The sequence below is a fragment of the Schistocerca piceifrons genome, chromosome 9 (assembly GCF_021461385.2).
Source record: "Schistocerca piceifrons isolate TAMUIC-IGC-003096 chromosome 9, iqSchPice1.1, whole genome shotgun sequence".
NCBI lineage: Eukaryota > Metazoa > Arthropoda > Insecta > Orthoptera > Acrididae > Schistocerca > Schistocerca piceifrons.
The window spans coordinates 33,008,804-33,027,428 of record NC_060146.1 but is presented as its reverse complement, the minus strand read 5'-3'; the positions used below and the strand labels follow the sequence as shown (position 1 = coordinate 33,027,428).

Genomic DNA, 18,625 nt, shown 5'->3' with positions numbered 1-18,625 from the left:
AAAAATTATTTCCTTAAATATAGTGTACACGTTTACTGTGCAACCGACGGTAACTGACGAGGCCTGCCCACACCTTTTCCTGCCTTCCCTAAGTACCCACGTCTCAGTGGTAGCAGAACTAGGTTACGATTGTAATATTTCCATTCCAGTTACCGTCGGTTCGAAGTGTAACTACGTCAGTGTTGCACGATATTTTTCTTTGCTATTCGGTCGTTTCAGGTGACCGATGCCAATGCCAGTCAGGCATCGGCCTGTCGAGGAGCGGCCACCTCATTACGAGCTGGCAATTCGGCCCCGGACTTAGCGAACCATTTCCGTGCTACCGTCCTCCAGTGATTCGATGTCACACCGGACGCTGTGGGTGAGATGGAAGCAGCCACTGAGTTTTGGTTTAAGCCTACTAGGGGTCTCGAGGACTCCGTCGGCTTTCTCGAAGGCACTCGACCTAGTGGCAGACAGTTAGACAGGGTGCGGGCACAGTTAATGCACTTAACCAAATGGAAAGCAGATGAGGACTGGGGAGTAGGACCTGCTATCTTCAGGGTGGCATGTGAGCCAGCCCGAGGATAATGCGCTTATGTCTTCTGAGAGGTTAGGTGCAGCATTTGCTAAATTCTCTGATCCCCTGCTGTGTTTGTTTCGAGACATCACCTTATTTGCGTTACATTTGTTTTTGAGTAGGTGGCCAACCTTTTGCTGCCCTTTAAATTCTGATAGTTCCTTTGCATTGTTCAGCTTCGGATAGTTCTCGAAGTCAGTCATCTCGTGAGACTTAGCTCAGTACTTTCTTCAGTGCAGGGATGTCGGGTTGCCAGTGGGCAGGCGTTCCCTCTGCACGGATGGGTCCGAGTGGGTATCTCGATTCTTTTCATCGTCGAGCTGAATCGGTCATCTTGCGGGACTTAAGTTGGTCCTTTCCTTTCACAGAGATGTCGAGTTGCCAGTCGGCAGGTGTTGCCTCTGCCCGGTTGAGTCCACACAGGAATCTCGCTCGGGGCTTTCTCGTAGCCATTGTCTTTCACCTTCCTTAAAGAGCTGCTGGTCGACTTCATTTTGAGATGTGACCCCCGGGTTGCTGTTTGAGGGGGGGAGGTCGAGCCGTGCTCCGACTAGTGTTTGTGCCGTCGATAATATGGTGTCGTGTATTCGGATTGTGAGCTCTCGTTTGCTTAGTCCGTTCACTGGTGCCACTACGTTTGCTCACTTTGCCTGACCGTGAGTGGCAGCAGCGGCATTTATCGACAGCGAGTACTGTCGTACTATCTTTGGAGTGACCTCTAGTATTTCCGGGTCGTCGTGTGTTGGAGTTCAGTTGGGACGGAGCAGCAGTGAACTCCGGCAGCGCCAGTATTCGCCGAGGGAGCTGGCGATATATGCACTGCCCGATGGAAGGATGTGGTCACGAGAGTGCACGACCGCGTAGAGGTCCAGATTCAGCGAGTTTAATTTAAATGGATCGTTATATTCGAGTAGTGCAACTTTCACTTGTGTGTGTGTCCATCCGTTGAAGTGTCCTCGTGCCTTCAAGCTGTCAGTTGGCAGTTTTATACTTCGACGTTTCCCTCGCCTTACTCGATTGGCAACGACCGACGGTCGGTCGTTTGGTCGGTCGTCTCAGTGGATGATGTGTATCTGATTTTTTGACCGTTTCTGTGTTCTTAACATTCGTGTCTACGTGCAATTTGTCTTGTCACTGTATAGTGACTGTTTTAGAATTGTTTGAGTTGTTTGTGGAATTATCTTTGCGGTTCCGTGTGCATGTAGTCAGATTTTGAATAGGCAGTTTGGTCTTAACCCTGTCTGCATACTAGGATTTGGCTGAGCCAACTTGTGTAATTAAATGCTTGTCATCTGACGATGTTAACTGTCATTCTATCATGGTATCGGTTATCGTCGTGGTATCGGTTATCGCACTTTAGATGGATTTTGCGAGTGTGTTGGTCGGTGTTACGCTGTCCCTAGTTTGAGCTGTCATCCCTTTAAGTGAGCATAACTCTTGACTGTGGATCACTCCCTTCTTTATTTGATCTGATTGTGTCAATTGTTTAAAAATAATATTTTGTTTAAATGATTCCTATTGCTTATGGCCTTCAGCCAACAAATAATTTGAATTCTTCTTAATAAGACCTTCAGCTGTCAGTGTAGCTTGTGTTAGTCAATTTTTTTAAGAATGACTGTCTTTAAAAAATTGTTTCCTTAGATTAAGTGTATGTGTTTACTGTACAACCAATGGTAACTGATTATGTCCCATCCACACCTTTTCCTGCTTTTTCTAAGTCCCACCATCGGTTGTTGCCAAGCAAGTCAGGCAAGGGAAACGTCAGAGTATAAAACTGCCAACTGACAGCCTGATGGTGTGCACTGAAAAGTGGGACTTAGAAATAGCAGGAAAAGGTGTGGACGGGGCCTAATCCATTACCGTTGGTTGCACAGTAAACACATACACTACTTAAGGAAATAATTTTTTAAAAACAATCATTTAAAAAAAATTTACTAACACAAGCTACACTGACGGCTGATAGCCCTATTAAGAAAGAATTCAAATTATTCCTCGGCTGAAGGCCACAAGCAATACTTTAGAACAATTAGTGGCCGAAGGCCTGAATTACAAATGAGGAAGACAATGACATGTTCAAAAATACCAAAATAATTTTTGAAACAGTCATTAAAAATTGACTGTAACACAAGCTATACTGGCATCTGAAGGCCTTATTAAGCAGATAAGACGAATTCAAATCATTTGTTGGCTGAAGGCCACTAGGAATAGGAATAATTTAAACAAAACATTATTTTTAAACAATTGACACAATCAAATCATATATGAAGGGAGTGATCCACTGTCATTGCTCCAAGGATCGACCGGAGAAAAGTCCTTACAGCTGCGTAAGCGGTGAGACAGGCAGCCAAGAGTTATGCTCACATAACGGGATGGCAACTCAAAGTAGTGACAGCTTAAATGCTGACTAACACACACACAATATCCACCTAAGATGCGATAACCGATACCATGATAGAATAACAGTTAACATCGTCAAATGACAAGCATTTAATCATCTTGTGGTGCAGTTCTTCTTGCACCACAAGATGATTATTTCTACACCAAGCCAGGTATTCCCATCGCAGCTCTTCAACAAATATCAGAACACAACCATCAGACTTCATAAAACCATACTCAACATTAAGTTCAATAAACTATGTTTGGCATATAAAATTGTACCTAAGTATGTAACAATAACTGTAAACAACATGTCACCAGCAGCACAGCAGACAAAACGTAAGGCAGAAATCATGTGGATAAAGCAAGAAATCTGGTCTTTGTATTCCAAAAAACAGACTCTGAATATTGAATTATACAGATTTCATTTAGAATTAGCTAATCACATAACATACCCACCATTTTTTGATGAACTAATATACAGGGTTAGAACATACACTGAGACCATAATAGGCAGAAAACAGACAATCCAACAAAAGAAACTCACAAAAATGTTAAATCACACAAACACCCACCAATCCCACCACCAATACAACCAACACACCTTTCACAAAAGAGTGATTAATCTAACAGACATAAAATTATCTGAACAAGAAAGCAGCCTACTTGAAAAGGGTCCAAAACATAACATTAACACAATGGTGTCACATAGGACAGTAGAAAATATCATAACAGAAACTGAAAACATCATAAAGCAACAAGAAACACTAAACACACCTGAGTTTAATGCGAACCTAACAAGAGAACTAGTTGCTGAGGAAATAAGAAATATAATCAAAGAGAACAAAACCACCATAAAAGGAAACACTAGGACTCCTGAAGAAAAAACCTACATAAAACTACAAAATAAATTAACACAAGAAAATGCCATCATCACAAAATCTGACAAAGGTAATTCAATAGTAGTCATAAACAAACAGGAATACATTCACAAAACATTAGAATTCATCCAAAGCAACAACATCACAGAATTAACAAGTGACCCAACAAACCGATACCAAAGTAAGTTACAGAAAACCCTGAGAAACATAGATACAATTTTCACAGAAACACAGATTTAAAAAATGATACAGAAAAATCCCAAGGCCCCCACCCTAAAATCATTGCCTAAAGTTCACAAACCCGGAATACCCATACGTCCATTAATTAACTTCACCAAAGCACCAACATACCACTTAGCCAAACACACACACACACTCTGCTACAGACAATATACAAATACACTGACAACAGAAGTCTAAAGAACTCAAGTGACTTAATAGAAAAAATAAAAAATGAAAACATACCAAACACAGCAACATTGGTTTCATTTGATATAATTTCAATGTACACACACATCCCAACAGAAGAAACAATCAACATAATAGAAAGAAACCTCCAACTGCAAGGAAACATACCCACAACAAACATACAAGAAATATTAGCCATACTCAGGCTCATCACAGAACAGAACTACTTCACATTCAACAACAGATTTTACTCTCAACAAGATGGACTACCCATGGGATCCCCAATCAGTGGCCTCCTAGCTGGCATTTTCCTCAACCAGATAGAAAAACAAATATTTGACAAAATAGTAATACCAAAACAGTACAAAATAATATATTGGTACAGATACATAGATGACATAATTTGCTTAATAGATGAACCACTGTCCCGCATAAAAGAACTTCATGATAACATAAACTCCATCCACCCACAAATACAATTCACCATAGAAACACAAACAGATGAAAAACTTATTTCTTAGATCTCACTATACACAAGAGAAACAACAAACATGAATTCACAATCTACAGAAAACCCACGCTCACCAGCACCATTATTCATAACCAATCCAATCACCCCATAATCCACAAAGAGGCCAGCTTCAGATATTTACTTCACAGGCTGAACAAAATACCCATGAATAAGCATGACTACACACAAGAACTGAACACAATAAAACAAATTCCACAGGAGAATGGATATGATGCAAAGAGAGTAGACAAAATAAACCACAAAATACAAAAACAAACAGCACATAACCATGAAACACACACACACACACAAACACAAGTCATCACACAACAAATCGGCAGACTGTAAGCAACAAATGGCACATAATGACTTAACAACAAAGTCACACACAGGGTGGGTAACATACTAAAGAAACAAGGACTCAACATAGCATACAGAACCAACAACACAATACAGAGCAGACTTGGAAGAATTACCACCAACACTGACAAATACAGCCAGTCTGGCATCTACCAACTTACTTGCAACTGCTGTCAATCTGTATATGTGGGCCAAACATGCAGGACCTTCAGAACCAGATATAATGAACACCTCAGAGCACTGAAAAGCAATAGCACACACTCAACATTTGCAGACCACCTGGTAGCACACAACCACCACCCAACAAACATTGAAACATCCTAAAAACTAGCAGCAGCCTATACCAAAAATTAACTATAGAAGAAAACTACCATATCCAAAAATCAATAGCCCAAGGAAAGAAAGTACTCAATGAATACACATCACTGTGCAACAAAACTCTCTTCGCCACAATAGAAGAACTATACAAGTAAAACACACACACACACACACATACACACACACACACACACACACACACACACACACACACACACACACAAATCCTCTCTCTTTTCTTTCTTTCTTTATTTTTTTTCTTTCAGTCTCTCTCTCTCTCTCTCTCTCTCTCTCACACACACACACACACACACATACACACACACACACACACACACACATACACTCTCTCTCTGCCCCAGTACTCGTCACACACAGGCAAACCCACATAAACCACACACAACTAACACCAAATACAATTCAAACTCGCACGCCTCAGCCAGCAGAACACGCTACGAAACAAATGAACGCCACACAGCCACAACAACATGTAATGGCAGCGATAACTCCACCTACGTTTTGAGTAATCGAAAAACTGCATTACCACACGAACACAGGCAAAGAAGTAAGCCCATTTACTTCGCTAACAAAACAGGAAAACGTACCACAACTTCAAAACTGTAAGTTACAGAAAGAAAACGTGATACAGTCTTATTTCCGTTCGTAAATACATAACAAATAGAAAATAAATTAAGTTTTGCTGTTTGCAGATGACATGTTGTATATTGTGTAGCATAACAGCTACCAAAACAAGAGGACAATAATATAATGTAAGGTATGTTACTTTTCACCAATTAAGTTATAAATGCAACTTTTACATAATGTTGTAAATGACGAAAATGTTAATATGTTAACAACAAATTTACAGTTAAAAATAAAAATAGAACCCACTGATGATAGCACAAAAATGCTGAAACATGTATGGGTGAAACAAAAGAAAAAAGGTGTCTTGCATATGGCGGAACTCCTCATCCCATCGACAAGCATTTAATTACACAATTGGCTCAGCCAAATCCTAGTACGCAGACAGGGTTAAGACCAAACTGCCTATTCAAAATCTGACTATATGCACACAGAACTGCAAAAGACAATTCCACAAACAACTCAAAACAGTGCTAAAACAGTCACTACACAGCAACGAGACGAATTGCACATAGACATGAACGTTAAGAACACAGAAACGGTCAAAAGACCAGATACACTCATCCACTGAGACGACCGACCGAATGACCGACCATTGGTTGTTGCCAAGCAAGTCAGGCAAGGGAAACGTCAGAGTATAAAACTGCCAACTGACAGCCTGATGGTGTGAGGTCACTTCGACGGGTGGACACATACACAAATGAAAGTTGCACTACTCGAATATTATGATCCATTCAACTTAAACTCACTGAATCCGAACCTCTATGTGGTCGTGCACTCTCGCGACCACATCCTTCCATCGGGCAGTGCATATATTGCCAGTTCCCTCAGTGAGTACTGGTGCTGTCTGACCTCACTGCTGATCTGTCCCAACTGAACTCCAACACATGACTACCCGGAAATACTAGAGGTCGCTCCAAAGATAGTACCACAGTACTCGCTCCCGATAAATGCCGCTGCTGCCACTCACAGACAGACAAAGCGAGCAAATGTAGTGGTACCAGTGAACGGACTAATCAAATGAGAGGCCACAATCCGAATACATGACGCCAACATGTCAACGTCACAAACACGAGCCAGAGTACGGTTCAGGTTACCCCTTACTTTCAGTGTCACATTTATACACTGCTGCAACAAACCTCATTAGTCCCTGCATGCTAGGCAGTATATTTAAGCAGCTCACTAGAAATGTCTACAGCACTGTGTGCTTCCACTTTGTGATACTCAAATTAGCGGTTATTGTAGCCTGCCCACCTGAGAGTCTGGACCTCCAGCTTGAGCAGTTTGATGTCTTCCGTGCGCTGCTCATACTCGGCATCACCCTTGGTCACAGTCCCCTCCAGCAGTTTGATCTTCTCGTGCAGAATCAGTCGCTCATCATTTCTTCGTACCAACTGGGTACCCAGGATGTCACGCTCATTGAGGATCTGTGAGGGGGAAAACCACAATAAGATACATGCTTTCACATTTTGTTAAGCCTTACTAATAGAAAGTGTTTCCTTATGCTTACACAAATACTACAATATTATTATTTCAAGTAATAGGAAAGTGACAATGCCAGAAGGTTGTAGGAAAATACGGGAAGACCTGCAGAGGTTGGCTTGACCCTCGATATAAATATTCTGAGGTGACAAAAGTCAAAGGATACCTCCTAATATTGTATCAGAACTCCTTTTGCTCAATCTAGTGCAGCAACTCGACATGGCAGAGACAACAAATCATTGTATGTACCCAGCAGAAACAGTGAGTCACGTTCCCTCTATAGCCATCCATAATTGCAATTTTGTGCACAAACGGACTTCTCAATCGTGTCCCATATATGTTAAATGGAATTCATGCTGGGCAACCTGAGTGGGCAACTCATTCTCTCAAACATTCTTCAAATCAATCGTGAATAAATGTGGCCCAGCGATATTGTTGTTTGGAAACGTGAAGTCCGCGAATGCAAATGGTCTCCAAGTAGTTAAACGTAACCTTTTCTAGTCAATGATTGGTTCAGTTGGACCAGAGGACTCAGTCCATTCCATGTAAGCACAGCTACCACCACCAGCTACTACAATGCCTCGTTGATAACCTGCGTACATTGTTTGCTGAGTTCTACACCACACTCACACTGTACCATCATCTGCTCTTACCATCTGAAATCAGGACTTATCTGAGCAGGCCAAGGTTTTCCAATCATCTAGGATCCAACCAATGCAGTCACAAGCACAGGAGGTGTGCTGCAGGTGATGGTGTGGTGCTAGCAAAAGCACTCACATCGGTCATCTGCTGCCATAGTCCATTAATGTCAAATTTCACCACACTGTCCTAATGGACACATTCCTCTTATGTCCCACATTGAATTATGTGGTTATTTCATGCAGTGTTGCTTGTCTGTTAGCACTGACAAATCTACGCAAATGCCACTACTCTTGATCACTGAGTAAAGGCTGTCAGCCACTGTGTTGTCCACAGAGAGAGGTAATGCTTGGAATTTGGTATTCTCGGCACGCTCCTGACACTGTGGATCTCAGAATACTGAATTCCGTAATGATTTCTAAAATGGAATGTCCCAAGCATCTAGCTCCAGCTACCATTCCATGTTCAAAGTGTGTCAAATCACGTCATGTGGCCATAATCACATTGTAAACCTTTTTGTGTGAATCACCTCAGTACAAATGACAGTTCTGCCAATGCACTGCCCTTTTATACCATGTGTACACAATACTGCTCCCACTTGTATATGTGCATATTGCAATCCCATATGATGTAATGAACATACATAGGTGGAAACTGCACACTGTTGGTTTTAAATCACTGCAAACAGTAATCTGCAGCTCATGTTCTAGTGGTTAGTGTTGCTCCATCTAGATGGTGCTGTCTCGGGTTCGAGTCCCAGCTGAGCTGGAGATGGTCTGTGCGGCTGATCCCGGTGGAGGTTCGAGTCCTCCCTCGGGCATGGGTGTGTGTGTTTGTCCTTAGGATAATTTAGGTTAAGTAGTGTGTAAGCTTAGGGATTGATGACCTTAGCATTTAAGTCCCATAAGATTTCACACACTTTTTTTTTTTTTTTTTTTTTTTTTTTGGCTGGAGATTTTCTTCTCTCAGGAACTGGGTGTTTGCGTTGTCCTACTTATTCATCTCATCTTCACTGAAGTGAATGTCACCAAAGTTGTGTCAAATACAAACACCAAAAAAAGTTTTGCATCACCTCGATTCCAGGAGTTCTGGAACCTGTACAGAAAGTTGGAATAGAGATTAACATAAACATCATTTCTGCCCTTTTTATTGCAGACGAAAACCACACATTGCATGTTGTACTACCATACAGTGAGACCTTCAGAGGTGGTGGTCCAGATTGCTGTACACACCAGTGCCTCTAACACCCAGTAGCACGTCCTCTTGCACTGATGCATGCCCTTATTCATCGTGGCATACTATCCACATGCTCATCAAGGCACTGTTGGTCCAGATTGTCCCACTCCTCAACAGCGATTCAGCATAGATCCCTCAGAGTGGTTGGTGGGTCACATCACCCATAAACAGCCCTGTTCAATCTATCCCAGGCACGTTCGATCGATTCATGTCTGGAGAACTCTAGTCGAGTGATGCTGTTATCGTGAAGGAACTCATTCACAAGATGTGCATGATGGGGGCGCGAACTGTCATCCACGAAGATGAATGCCTCACCAATATGCTGGCAATATGGTTGCAGGATGACATTCATGTATTGTACAGCTGTTATGTTGCCTTCCATGACCACTAGTGGCATATGTTGGCCCCACATAATGCCACCCCAAAACAGTAGGAAACCTCCACCTTGCTGCACTCGCTGGACAATGTGTCCAAGGCATTCAGCATGACCAGGTTGCCTCCAAACACTTCTCCAACAATTGTTTGGTTGAAGGAATATGCGACACTGATGGTGAATAGAATGTGATGCCAATCCTGAGTGGTCCATTCGGCATGTTGTTCACGGTGTCGTGGTTACAAAGATTGACCTCGCTGTGGATGTCAGGAGTGAAGTTATGCGTCATGCAAACTATTGCGCACGAAAAGCATTATTCAACATGGTGGCATTGCTGTCAGGGTTCCTCTGAGCCATAATCCATAGGTAGAGGTCATTCAATGCAGTAGTAGCACTCAGGCAGCCTGAGCGAGGCATGTCATTGTCTCTCCGTATCTCCTCCACAGCTGAACAGCGTCACTTTGGTTCACTCTGAAATGCCTGGACACTTCCCTTGTTGAGAGCCCTTACTTGGCAAAAAGTAACATTGCGGATGCAATCAAACTATGGTACTGACCATCTAGGCACGGTCGAACTACAGACAACACGAACCATGTACCTCCTTCCTGGTGGAATGACTGGAACTGACTGGCTGTCGGACCCTCTCTGTCTAATAGGTGCTGCTTGTGCAAGGTTGTTTCATCTTTGGGTGGGTTTAGTGACATCTCTGTACCATCAAAGGGACTGTGTCTGTGATACAATACCCACAGCCAACGCCTATCTTCACGAATTCTAGGAACCGGGGTGATGCAAAACTTTTTTTGATGTGTGTAAAAAAACTTGCACCAGGCATCCACAGAGCCACAGAAAGGGTCCCCCACCCAATAATGCCATGTAATCATTTCATAAATGGAAACAGTAAAATTCACAAAATATCTAGGTGTAACTAGTCACAGTAAGCTAAAGTTGATCTACTACGCAAAAACAGTTGCAGGGAAAGCAGATGCCACACTGAAAACCACGATTCATCGGTTCGAGGTAAAGGAAAGAAAATTCAATCATTAGTGGGTGTTATGACGACACTAAAATATCTCGGATGGGAATTTCAAAAAGGAAGATGATATCCTTTTACCTGATACACGTATGTGAAAGATTATGGATTTGTAAAACACTTCCACTTCCTCCATTGTACATCAAGTGTATTATTCAAAAGACATAGATAAGAGAGATCCACACAGAGAGTAATTTTTCTCGCACTCCATTCCTGAGTGGAGCACGATGGGAGTGACAGACGATCGAACAAAAGACCATCATGCACCACAGAGTGACCCGCTGAGTGCATACATAGCTGTAGCTGTACATATTATGAGATTGTTCAGCATCACAGCATATCATTATTCATTTTCAATGAGCTATGCATTTATCATAGTGATACAATCTCTTACTTAGCATTGTGTCCAGAAATATTGTTGCAAAAGCTGAAAACTTCATTGCTGTTTATTTCCGCAACTTGAGCTGCACTCTGCAAGCCACCTTACACTGTATGATGGAGGATACGTGTGATATCACTAATATTTCCCATTTGCGAGTAATGCTCAGGAAGCCTCAAAGTAAGCTCTAATTTATCTGCATTTTCTGTCATAATCATTTTGCAAGGTGAATGTGGAAGGAAGTAATGAGCCATTTGATTCCCCGTGGAACACACAGTGTCAGAATAGTTGACAGCAAGTCTCCCTGTGCTGCACCGTGCCCCTTTTGAAACATCTGCCACTTAAGTTTGTTATCCATCTCAACCTCCCTAATGCTCTCGCACTTGCTAAATGATCCTGTGGCAAACATTGCTAGTCTTCTTTGGATGTTCTTTGCCTCCTTCATTAATCTAACCTGACAGGATTTGAAACTGATGTGCAATAATCAAACATTAGTTGAACAAATGTTTTGTAAGCCACTTCCTTTGTAGAGGAATTAATTTCCTTAGGAATTTAAAGACACAGGATGTGTCTGTAAATAAAAAAGCAGTGAAATTTGCGTGAAAACGCTGTGAGATGAAGCAATCGTTTGGATGCACTTTCATAATTTTTCTTATGTCTCGACCACACTTTTATTATTTCCAAAAACACCTTAAGGATTTCGACACTCCATTATTTTCAAATGCAGTGTTATGTCAATCGTGTAAAATTGTTCATCGGATACATTGCATCGTGTCAACATTCTCAATAAAGAAACATTGCTGGATTGGACACAGTGATGAAGATGATGGGGCACTGTCCTGCCGAGAACATTGGAACAGCCAAGAGAACACATCGTACTGTGGCTTATGTCAAACAGGTGTAAATGTAGGAGTAGATATAGCCTAACGATATTGTTCGGTCATCTGTGGCCGTACCTTGTCCATGTCCTTCTGCAGGCGGCGGCGCTCCATCTCACCCTCGTGGATGGTCTGCTGCAGGCGGCGCACCTCCTGGTTGAGAGCCGCCACCTCCTGCCGACTCGCTGACAGTGTCTCCCGTGTCTGCTGTAGCTCTGCCCTAAGCGCCTCCCGTTCCTTCTGGACTTTCAGCAATGCTACAAAAAGGTTTGAATTATACTTAACAAAAAGAATTCGTAAGTTGTGCTGTATAATTCCAACAATGTTGAAAGGAGTGTCTCAGAATCGCAATGGAAGTACCACAGTGTTTGATTTTGGGCCCACTACTATTCTTTCCACCTTTCACTGAATAAACATCAGGCACAGTTGGTACTTTTTACAGAAGAAACAAGCATAGTATTAACTGTGTTACAGAGAAGGAAACAGAACAAGTGCTTTACTATGTTTCTCAAATGACCAGTTTTCTGAAAATCAAATATACGTTAATTTTGGGGCGGCAGGGGGTATATTCAGTTCTGTACAACAAATGGAGAGAGAGAGACCAATAATTGATGTAACACATGTACTGGAATCAGTAGATTTTTGGCTGTGCATATTGACAAAGACAATCGATGAAACATATTACTGAACTGTCTGAAAAATTAGGTTCAGCTGCTTTTGCTCTTCAAGTAATCCCCAGATTTTGTCCACCTGCTCAGTTGAGTGCAACGTGTTTGTCTACCGTGCAGCGGGCCTGGTTCGAGATTTCCTCCACTTGTAGACTGGGTGTTGTGTTGTCCTCATCATCACTGACCAAAAGCCCAAAAGTTAGCAAGTATATCTTATTTGCCAACAATAATCTTGTAGGTGCTTATTCAAGGAGATAGGCACTTTAACCACTCCCTCACAATATGTAAGGAAACTTGTCATAAATAACCCACCACAACCAGAGAAAAATGATGAGGGCAACAGCTACAACATCAAGAAAACACTTGACCTTTATTATTCATTGTTAAAGCTGTCAGTGGCTCAACACGAGTTCAACATGCAGCCACATAAGCTTTGAAAATTTGCAAAGTAACATAAAATGACTGGCTAATAGTACATCTAAATTGAAATATAGCCTAAAATCATATCTTCTGGGTAAATTTTTCTATTCCACAGACTTTTTTTACGAATTTATCCAAAAGCTAGCCAGCTTTCAGTCTTGTTTATGTGGCTGTGGATGACTCCACACTTCTACTATTCAACGAGTTGTTACCTTTTAAATTATTTATATTCTGCCAGAACTTTCTAACACCTTCTTCTTAAGGTTTCATATCTCCTTGGAGGTCAGGCATCATAGTGACTAATCTTGTTTCTGATTTTGTCAATCTAACCAGCTGAAGAAGTGCATCCAAACCACACTCTCACATTCTGTAGCCAAAATGTTCATCTTCTCACTACTGATCTGTTCCCTACAACTGTTCTTTCCATTATCAGTCTTAGAATATTGCATTTCTCTCCTCCCATGATATGGCCAAAATATTCAAGTTTTCTGGTTTTGATTGGGTTTTCCATTGCCTTCTCATTACTGATTTACTTTAGAATGTTTTCACGGGTAAGTCTTTGTGTCCAGGGCATTTTTAACACTCATTACAACATTCACATCTCTAATACTTCAATCTTCTTCAGTGATGCCTTCCAATAAAGAATAAGGGACTTGTTTGGAATTTTAGTTGCAAGTTTAAATTATTGTCGGTAACAAACATCTCATCCTTAAAAAGGCTGGTCTAACTTGTTCAGTTCTGCTACCGATTTCCAGGATCTGATCAAGTTTATTATTGATCTTAGTACTGAGATGGTTACATTTTGATATCCTTCCAGTGGGTTTGGTACTGATAGTAATACCAGATGCGATCTTTGCAGTTTTGCTAATAATCATGATTTGGTTTTGCTAAAATTCATTTTGAGACCAAAATTGTTGTTGACATTAATAACTTCTTAAACAGTGTCTGTAGCTGTGTTCTGCCAATACTAGTGTGTCTTCAGCATAGCATGTATTAATAATAGCTTTTAAATTGACTTTTATATCTATTTAAAAACAAAGATGATGTAACTTACCAAATGAAAACGTTGGTATGTTGATAGACACACAAACAAACACAAACACACACACAAAATTCAAGGTTTCACAACCCATGGTTGCTTCATCAGGAAAGAGGGAAGGAGAGGGAAAGACGAAAGGATGTGGGTTTTAAGGGAGAGGGTAAGGAGTCATTCCAATCCCTGGAGCGGAAGGGGGAAACAAGGACAGGTATACACTCGCGCGCACGCGCACGCACACACACACACACACACACACACACACACACATCCATCCGCACATATACAGACACAAGCAGACATTTGTAAAGGTCTTTACAAATGTCTGCTTGTGTCTGTATATGTGCGGATGGATATGTGTGTGTGCGAGTGTATACCTGTCCTTTTCTCCCCCTAAGATAAGTCTTTCCGCTCCAGGGATTGGAATGACTCCTTACCCTCTCCCTTAAAACCCACATCCTTTCGTCTTTCCCTCTCCTTCCCTCTTTCCTGATGAAGCAACCGTGGGTTGCAAAAGCTTGAATTTTGTGTGTGTGTTTGTGTTTGTTTGTGTGTCTATCAACATACCAACGTTTTCATTTGGTAAGTTACATCATCTTTGTTTTTAGATATATTTTTCCCACATGGAATGTTTCCCTCTGTTATAGTCATATCTTTTATATCTATTTCTATATTTGATATACCTTCCCTAAAGATTGCTTCCTAATAAGTGTTAAATAGGAGTGGGGAAAGCACACAACCTTATTTTAGTCCTTACATTATCTTAATGTCTTCTGATAATTCTCTGTAACAGCTGATAACATCTGTTGCAAGTATAAGTTTTCAATTATCTGAATATTCTGCAGTTTCACTTTCTTTCAATAGGCTCACCAATTTGTCAAGTCACTCTTTGTCAAAAGCCTATCCATAATCAGTGAACTATATCCTGATTCATAGCTAAGCATTTTTGCATAAAAATATTCACTTGAAATAAGGTTTCTCTGGTACCCATACTACTGTAGAACACAAACTGATTTTCACTCATATTTTCATAACTATAAAGGCTAATATGTTCATTGTTGCTAAATTTAAGTTAGAGCGTTACCTAGTAATTTAGTCTTTAAATGGCCAGCATGTAGGCATGCTCACAAACACATCATGTATAGACAGTCCGTAACTATCTTTTTGATAAAGTGCTGTGTATATGATTTGCAAAACATGTAACTAACTATCTAACTTACTTTTGAACACAATGGCCACCAGATACCTGACTGTTCCTTTCGCAATTGAGCTTCTGCAGATGACACACATTCCTTAAGCTGTTCCACCTCACGTGTCATTACCTCCAGCTTCTGCTTGAGTTCACTGATTTCATCCTGCAATACAAGAATATAAAGTAATATCTAATCTTTCACCCTTTCACAGGTGCATTTTTTTGTAGCAACTCAGCAAAGATAATTTTTTGTTATCCGATTAGAACTGTGATCAGTTGACTATATTTATTTTTTGATAATTTTATTTTTCGCTTAAGGATAAAAAAATATGGTGGTACGTATATTACCACAGCTCCATTGTGAAGTATTAAAACTATAGTGGTAAATGGATTTCCCACTTCCCTTTTGCGAGCTGTTATGTGTTACCATTACACATACAAAAATAATGAACAGTGTTTTCTCTTTTTATTTTATGTTTTCTTCTACTTTATTTAAAATTTATTTGTTACTGATATTAAGGTTTACTGACTACAATACTGGAATCATTATCAAGCAATAAAGGTATGAGCTGTTACAGGTCACAATAATGTATATTTCAGAAATGAAGCAATGTGTTCCGACAACAGCTGATCCCACAACAAACAGAAACTGATTGCTGTAGTGGTTTTCATACACTTGGAGTGTACTACCACAAGATGTCAGGCATAGACAGAGAAGGTAAGACGTATGCCCAAAGGCTTTGAGATACCCCTAAGTTGGTGGAAAGTATGCTTCCCAAGGACCACAAATGACACATTAATTTTGTGATAAGTATACTTCCCAAGCTCATTCCAGAAACTACTTCAGTGATAATCATACTTCCCAAGAACCATTAAAACACCATTGTTTGGTGTGATATATAATTTCCACAGTCGTGAAGGCTATATTTCACAACAAACAGAAACTGCAGCTGGTGCAGCAGACTGCCACTAGATGTCAGGAGCGTACAAAAGTGTGACCACATATTCCCTTAAAGAAATATATTTAGTGGGAACCTTATCGCCCACAGCCCACTAAAGGTTAACCCTTTTGTGGGCAGTGGGCAATAACAGGCAACATAGCAGGCAACAGCAATGATACAATCACTTACAAAGGTATAAGTGTCCTTAACACTACATATAAATTATACTGAAGAATACTGAACATGATAAAAATTATCTGCAAAACAAACGAGCAATTGGTTTTAGAAATGAACACTCATATATTGATGTTTTGGCTGTTAATCAACTAATACAAAATTCCAGAGAATCCAGCCTAACTACTCGTCTGGCATTTATAGATTTCAGAAACCGGGGAACTCTGCATGACTTCAATTCAGTAAATGGAAAAGTCTTATGAGAGATTCTTCAAGGAGATGGAAATCCAAAACGCACTACAGACATTTCTGAAAAATCAACACATGCACACAGCTGTATTGCCAGTTTTATTAACAACCAGTTGCAGTCATAAATAGATCATCTTCAAATGTATTGTGACATAGTAATCAGATGCATGACAACCTATAACCACTATGAAGCATCATGTCACAAACGAATGTGTCAATTCAACTCTAAACCTATATGTGCTTCAGATTTAGAGTTGAACTCAAATGATGGATAAAGTGCTACGCAACATAGCAAGTACACACTGAGTCACAGCCTCAATTGCCAGAGACAGTGGCTTGTGTGTGTGTGTGTGTGTGTGTGTGTGTGTGTGTGTGTGTGTGTGTGCGTGTGTGTGTGTGAGCACGCGCACGCACTTTCTACTTTGGAAGAAGGCCTTTTGGCTGAATGCTCAAAGGTATAGCGGTATTTTTGTTGTGTCTGTTTGCAACTCAGTGTCTCCTCTATATAGATTTAGAGTTGAACTGACTTGTTAGTTTATGACATGATGCTGGGTGGGTTGTCATACATCTGATTATGATGTCTATTTATGACTGAATAAAGTGACAATACAATGTGTGTGCAAATCACGATTTTTCAAAAATTTCTTGAAGCTGTACTTGACCATGCCTTCAAAATAATGTACATTATTGTGATTATGATTAGTATTATTATTATTATGTTGTCATTATTATTATTATCTTCACTTTCTCAGACGTTAAGTCCGGTTAAAAATGGAGTGACGCGGACCTTGATCAAGCGTCACTTCCTTTTAACTGTACGGTATGTGTTATAGTGCATTTAGGAACTTTCGGGTAATTGAACATGTATCAATAATTACAGATTTCTGTAGTTGTGTATATATATGTTTGGATGTAGCTGTATTGCATTGATGTACTGGTGGATATTGTGTGGTATGACTCCTGTAGTTGATAGTATAATTGGTATGATGTCAACTTTATCCTGATGCCACATGTCTTTGACTTCCTCAGCCAGTTGGATGTATTTTTCAATTTTTTCTCCTGTTTTCTTTTGTATATTTGTTGTATTGGGTATGGATATTTCGATTAGTTGTGTTAATTTCTTCTTTTTATTGGTGAGTATGATGTCAGGTTTGTTATGTGGCGTTGTTTTATCTGTTATAATGGTTCTGTCCCAGTATAATTTGTATTCATCATTCTCCAGTACATTTTGTGGTGTATACTTGTATGTAGGAATGTGTTGTTCTAAAAGTTTATGTTGTAAGGCAAGCTGTTGATGTATTATTTTTGTGACATTGTCATGTCTTCTGGGGTATTCTGTATTTGCTAGTATTGTACATCGGCTTGTGATGTGATCTACTGTTTCTATTTGTTGTTTACAAAGTCTGCATTTTTTCCGTTGTGGTATTGGGATCTTTAATAATATGCTTGCTGTAATACCTGGTGTTTATTGTTTGATCCTGTATTGCAATCATGAATCCTTCTGTCTCACTGTATATATTGCCTTTTCTTAGCCATGTGTTGGATGCGTCTTGATCGATGTGTGGCTGTGTTAGATGATACGGGTGCTTGCCATGAAGTGTTTTCTTTTTCCAATTTACTTTCTTCGTATCTGTTGATGTTATGTGATCTAAAGGGTTGTAGAGATGGTTATGAAATTGCAGTGGTGTAGCCGATGTATTTATATGAGTGATTGCCTTGTGTATTTTGCTAGTTTCTGCTCGTTCTAGAAAGAATTTTCTTAAATTGTCTACCTGTCCATAATGTAGGTTTTTTATGTCGATAAATCCCCTTCCTCCTTCCTTTCTGCTTAATGTGAATCTTTCTGTTGCTGAATGTATGTGATGTATTCTAT

At 40.3% G+C, this 18,625-nt stretch overlaps 1 protein-coding gene across 1 annotated transcript in view; it reads right to left on the bottom strand.

The window, feature by feature from the left end:
* The window catches only part of LOC124716668 (cilia- and flagella-associated protein 58-like), a 300,831-nt gene that overhangs the window by 38,447 nt on the left and 243,759 nt on the right, over positions 1 to 18,625 (bottom strand). The window contains exons 13-15 of the mRNA XM_047243206.1: positions 15,443 to 15,551; positions 12,151 to 12,329; positions 7,310 to 7,482 (exon numbers count right to left, since the gene is read on the bottom strand). Of these exons, the coding sequence (XP_047099162.1) occupies positions 7,310 to 7,482; positions 12,151 to 12,329; positions 15,443 to 15,551 (461 nt within the window). The remainder of the gene's footprint in view (positions 1 to 7,309; positions 7,483 to 12,150; positions 12,330 to 15,442; positions 15,552 to 18,625) is intronic.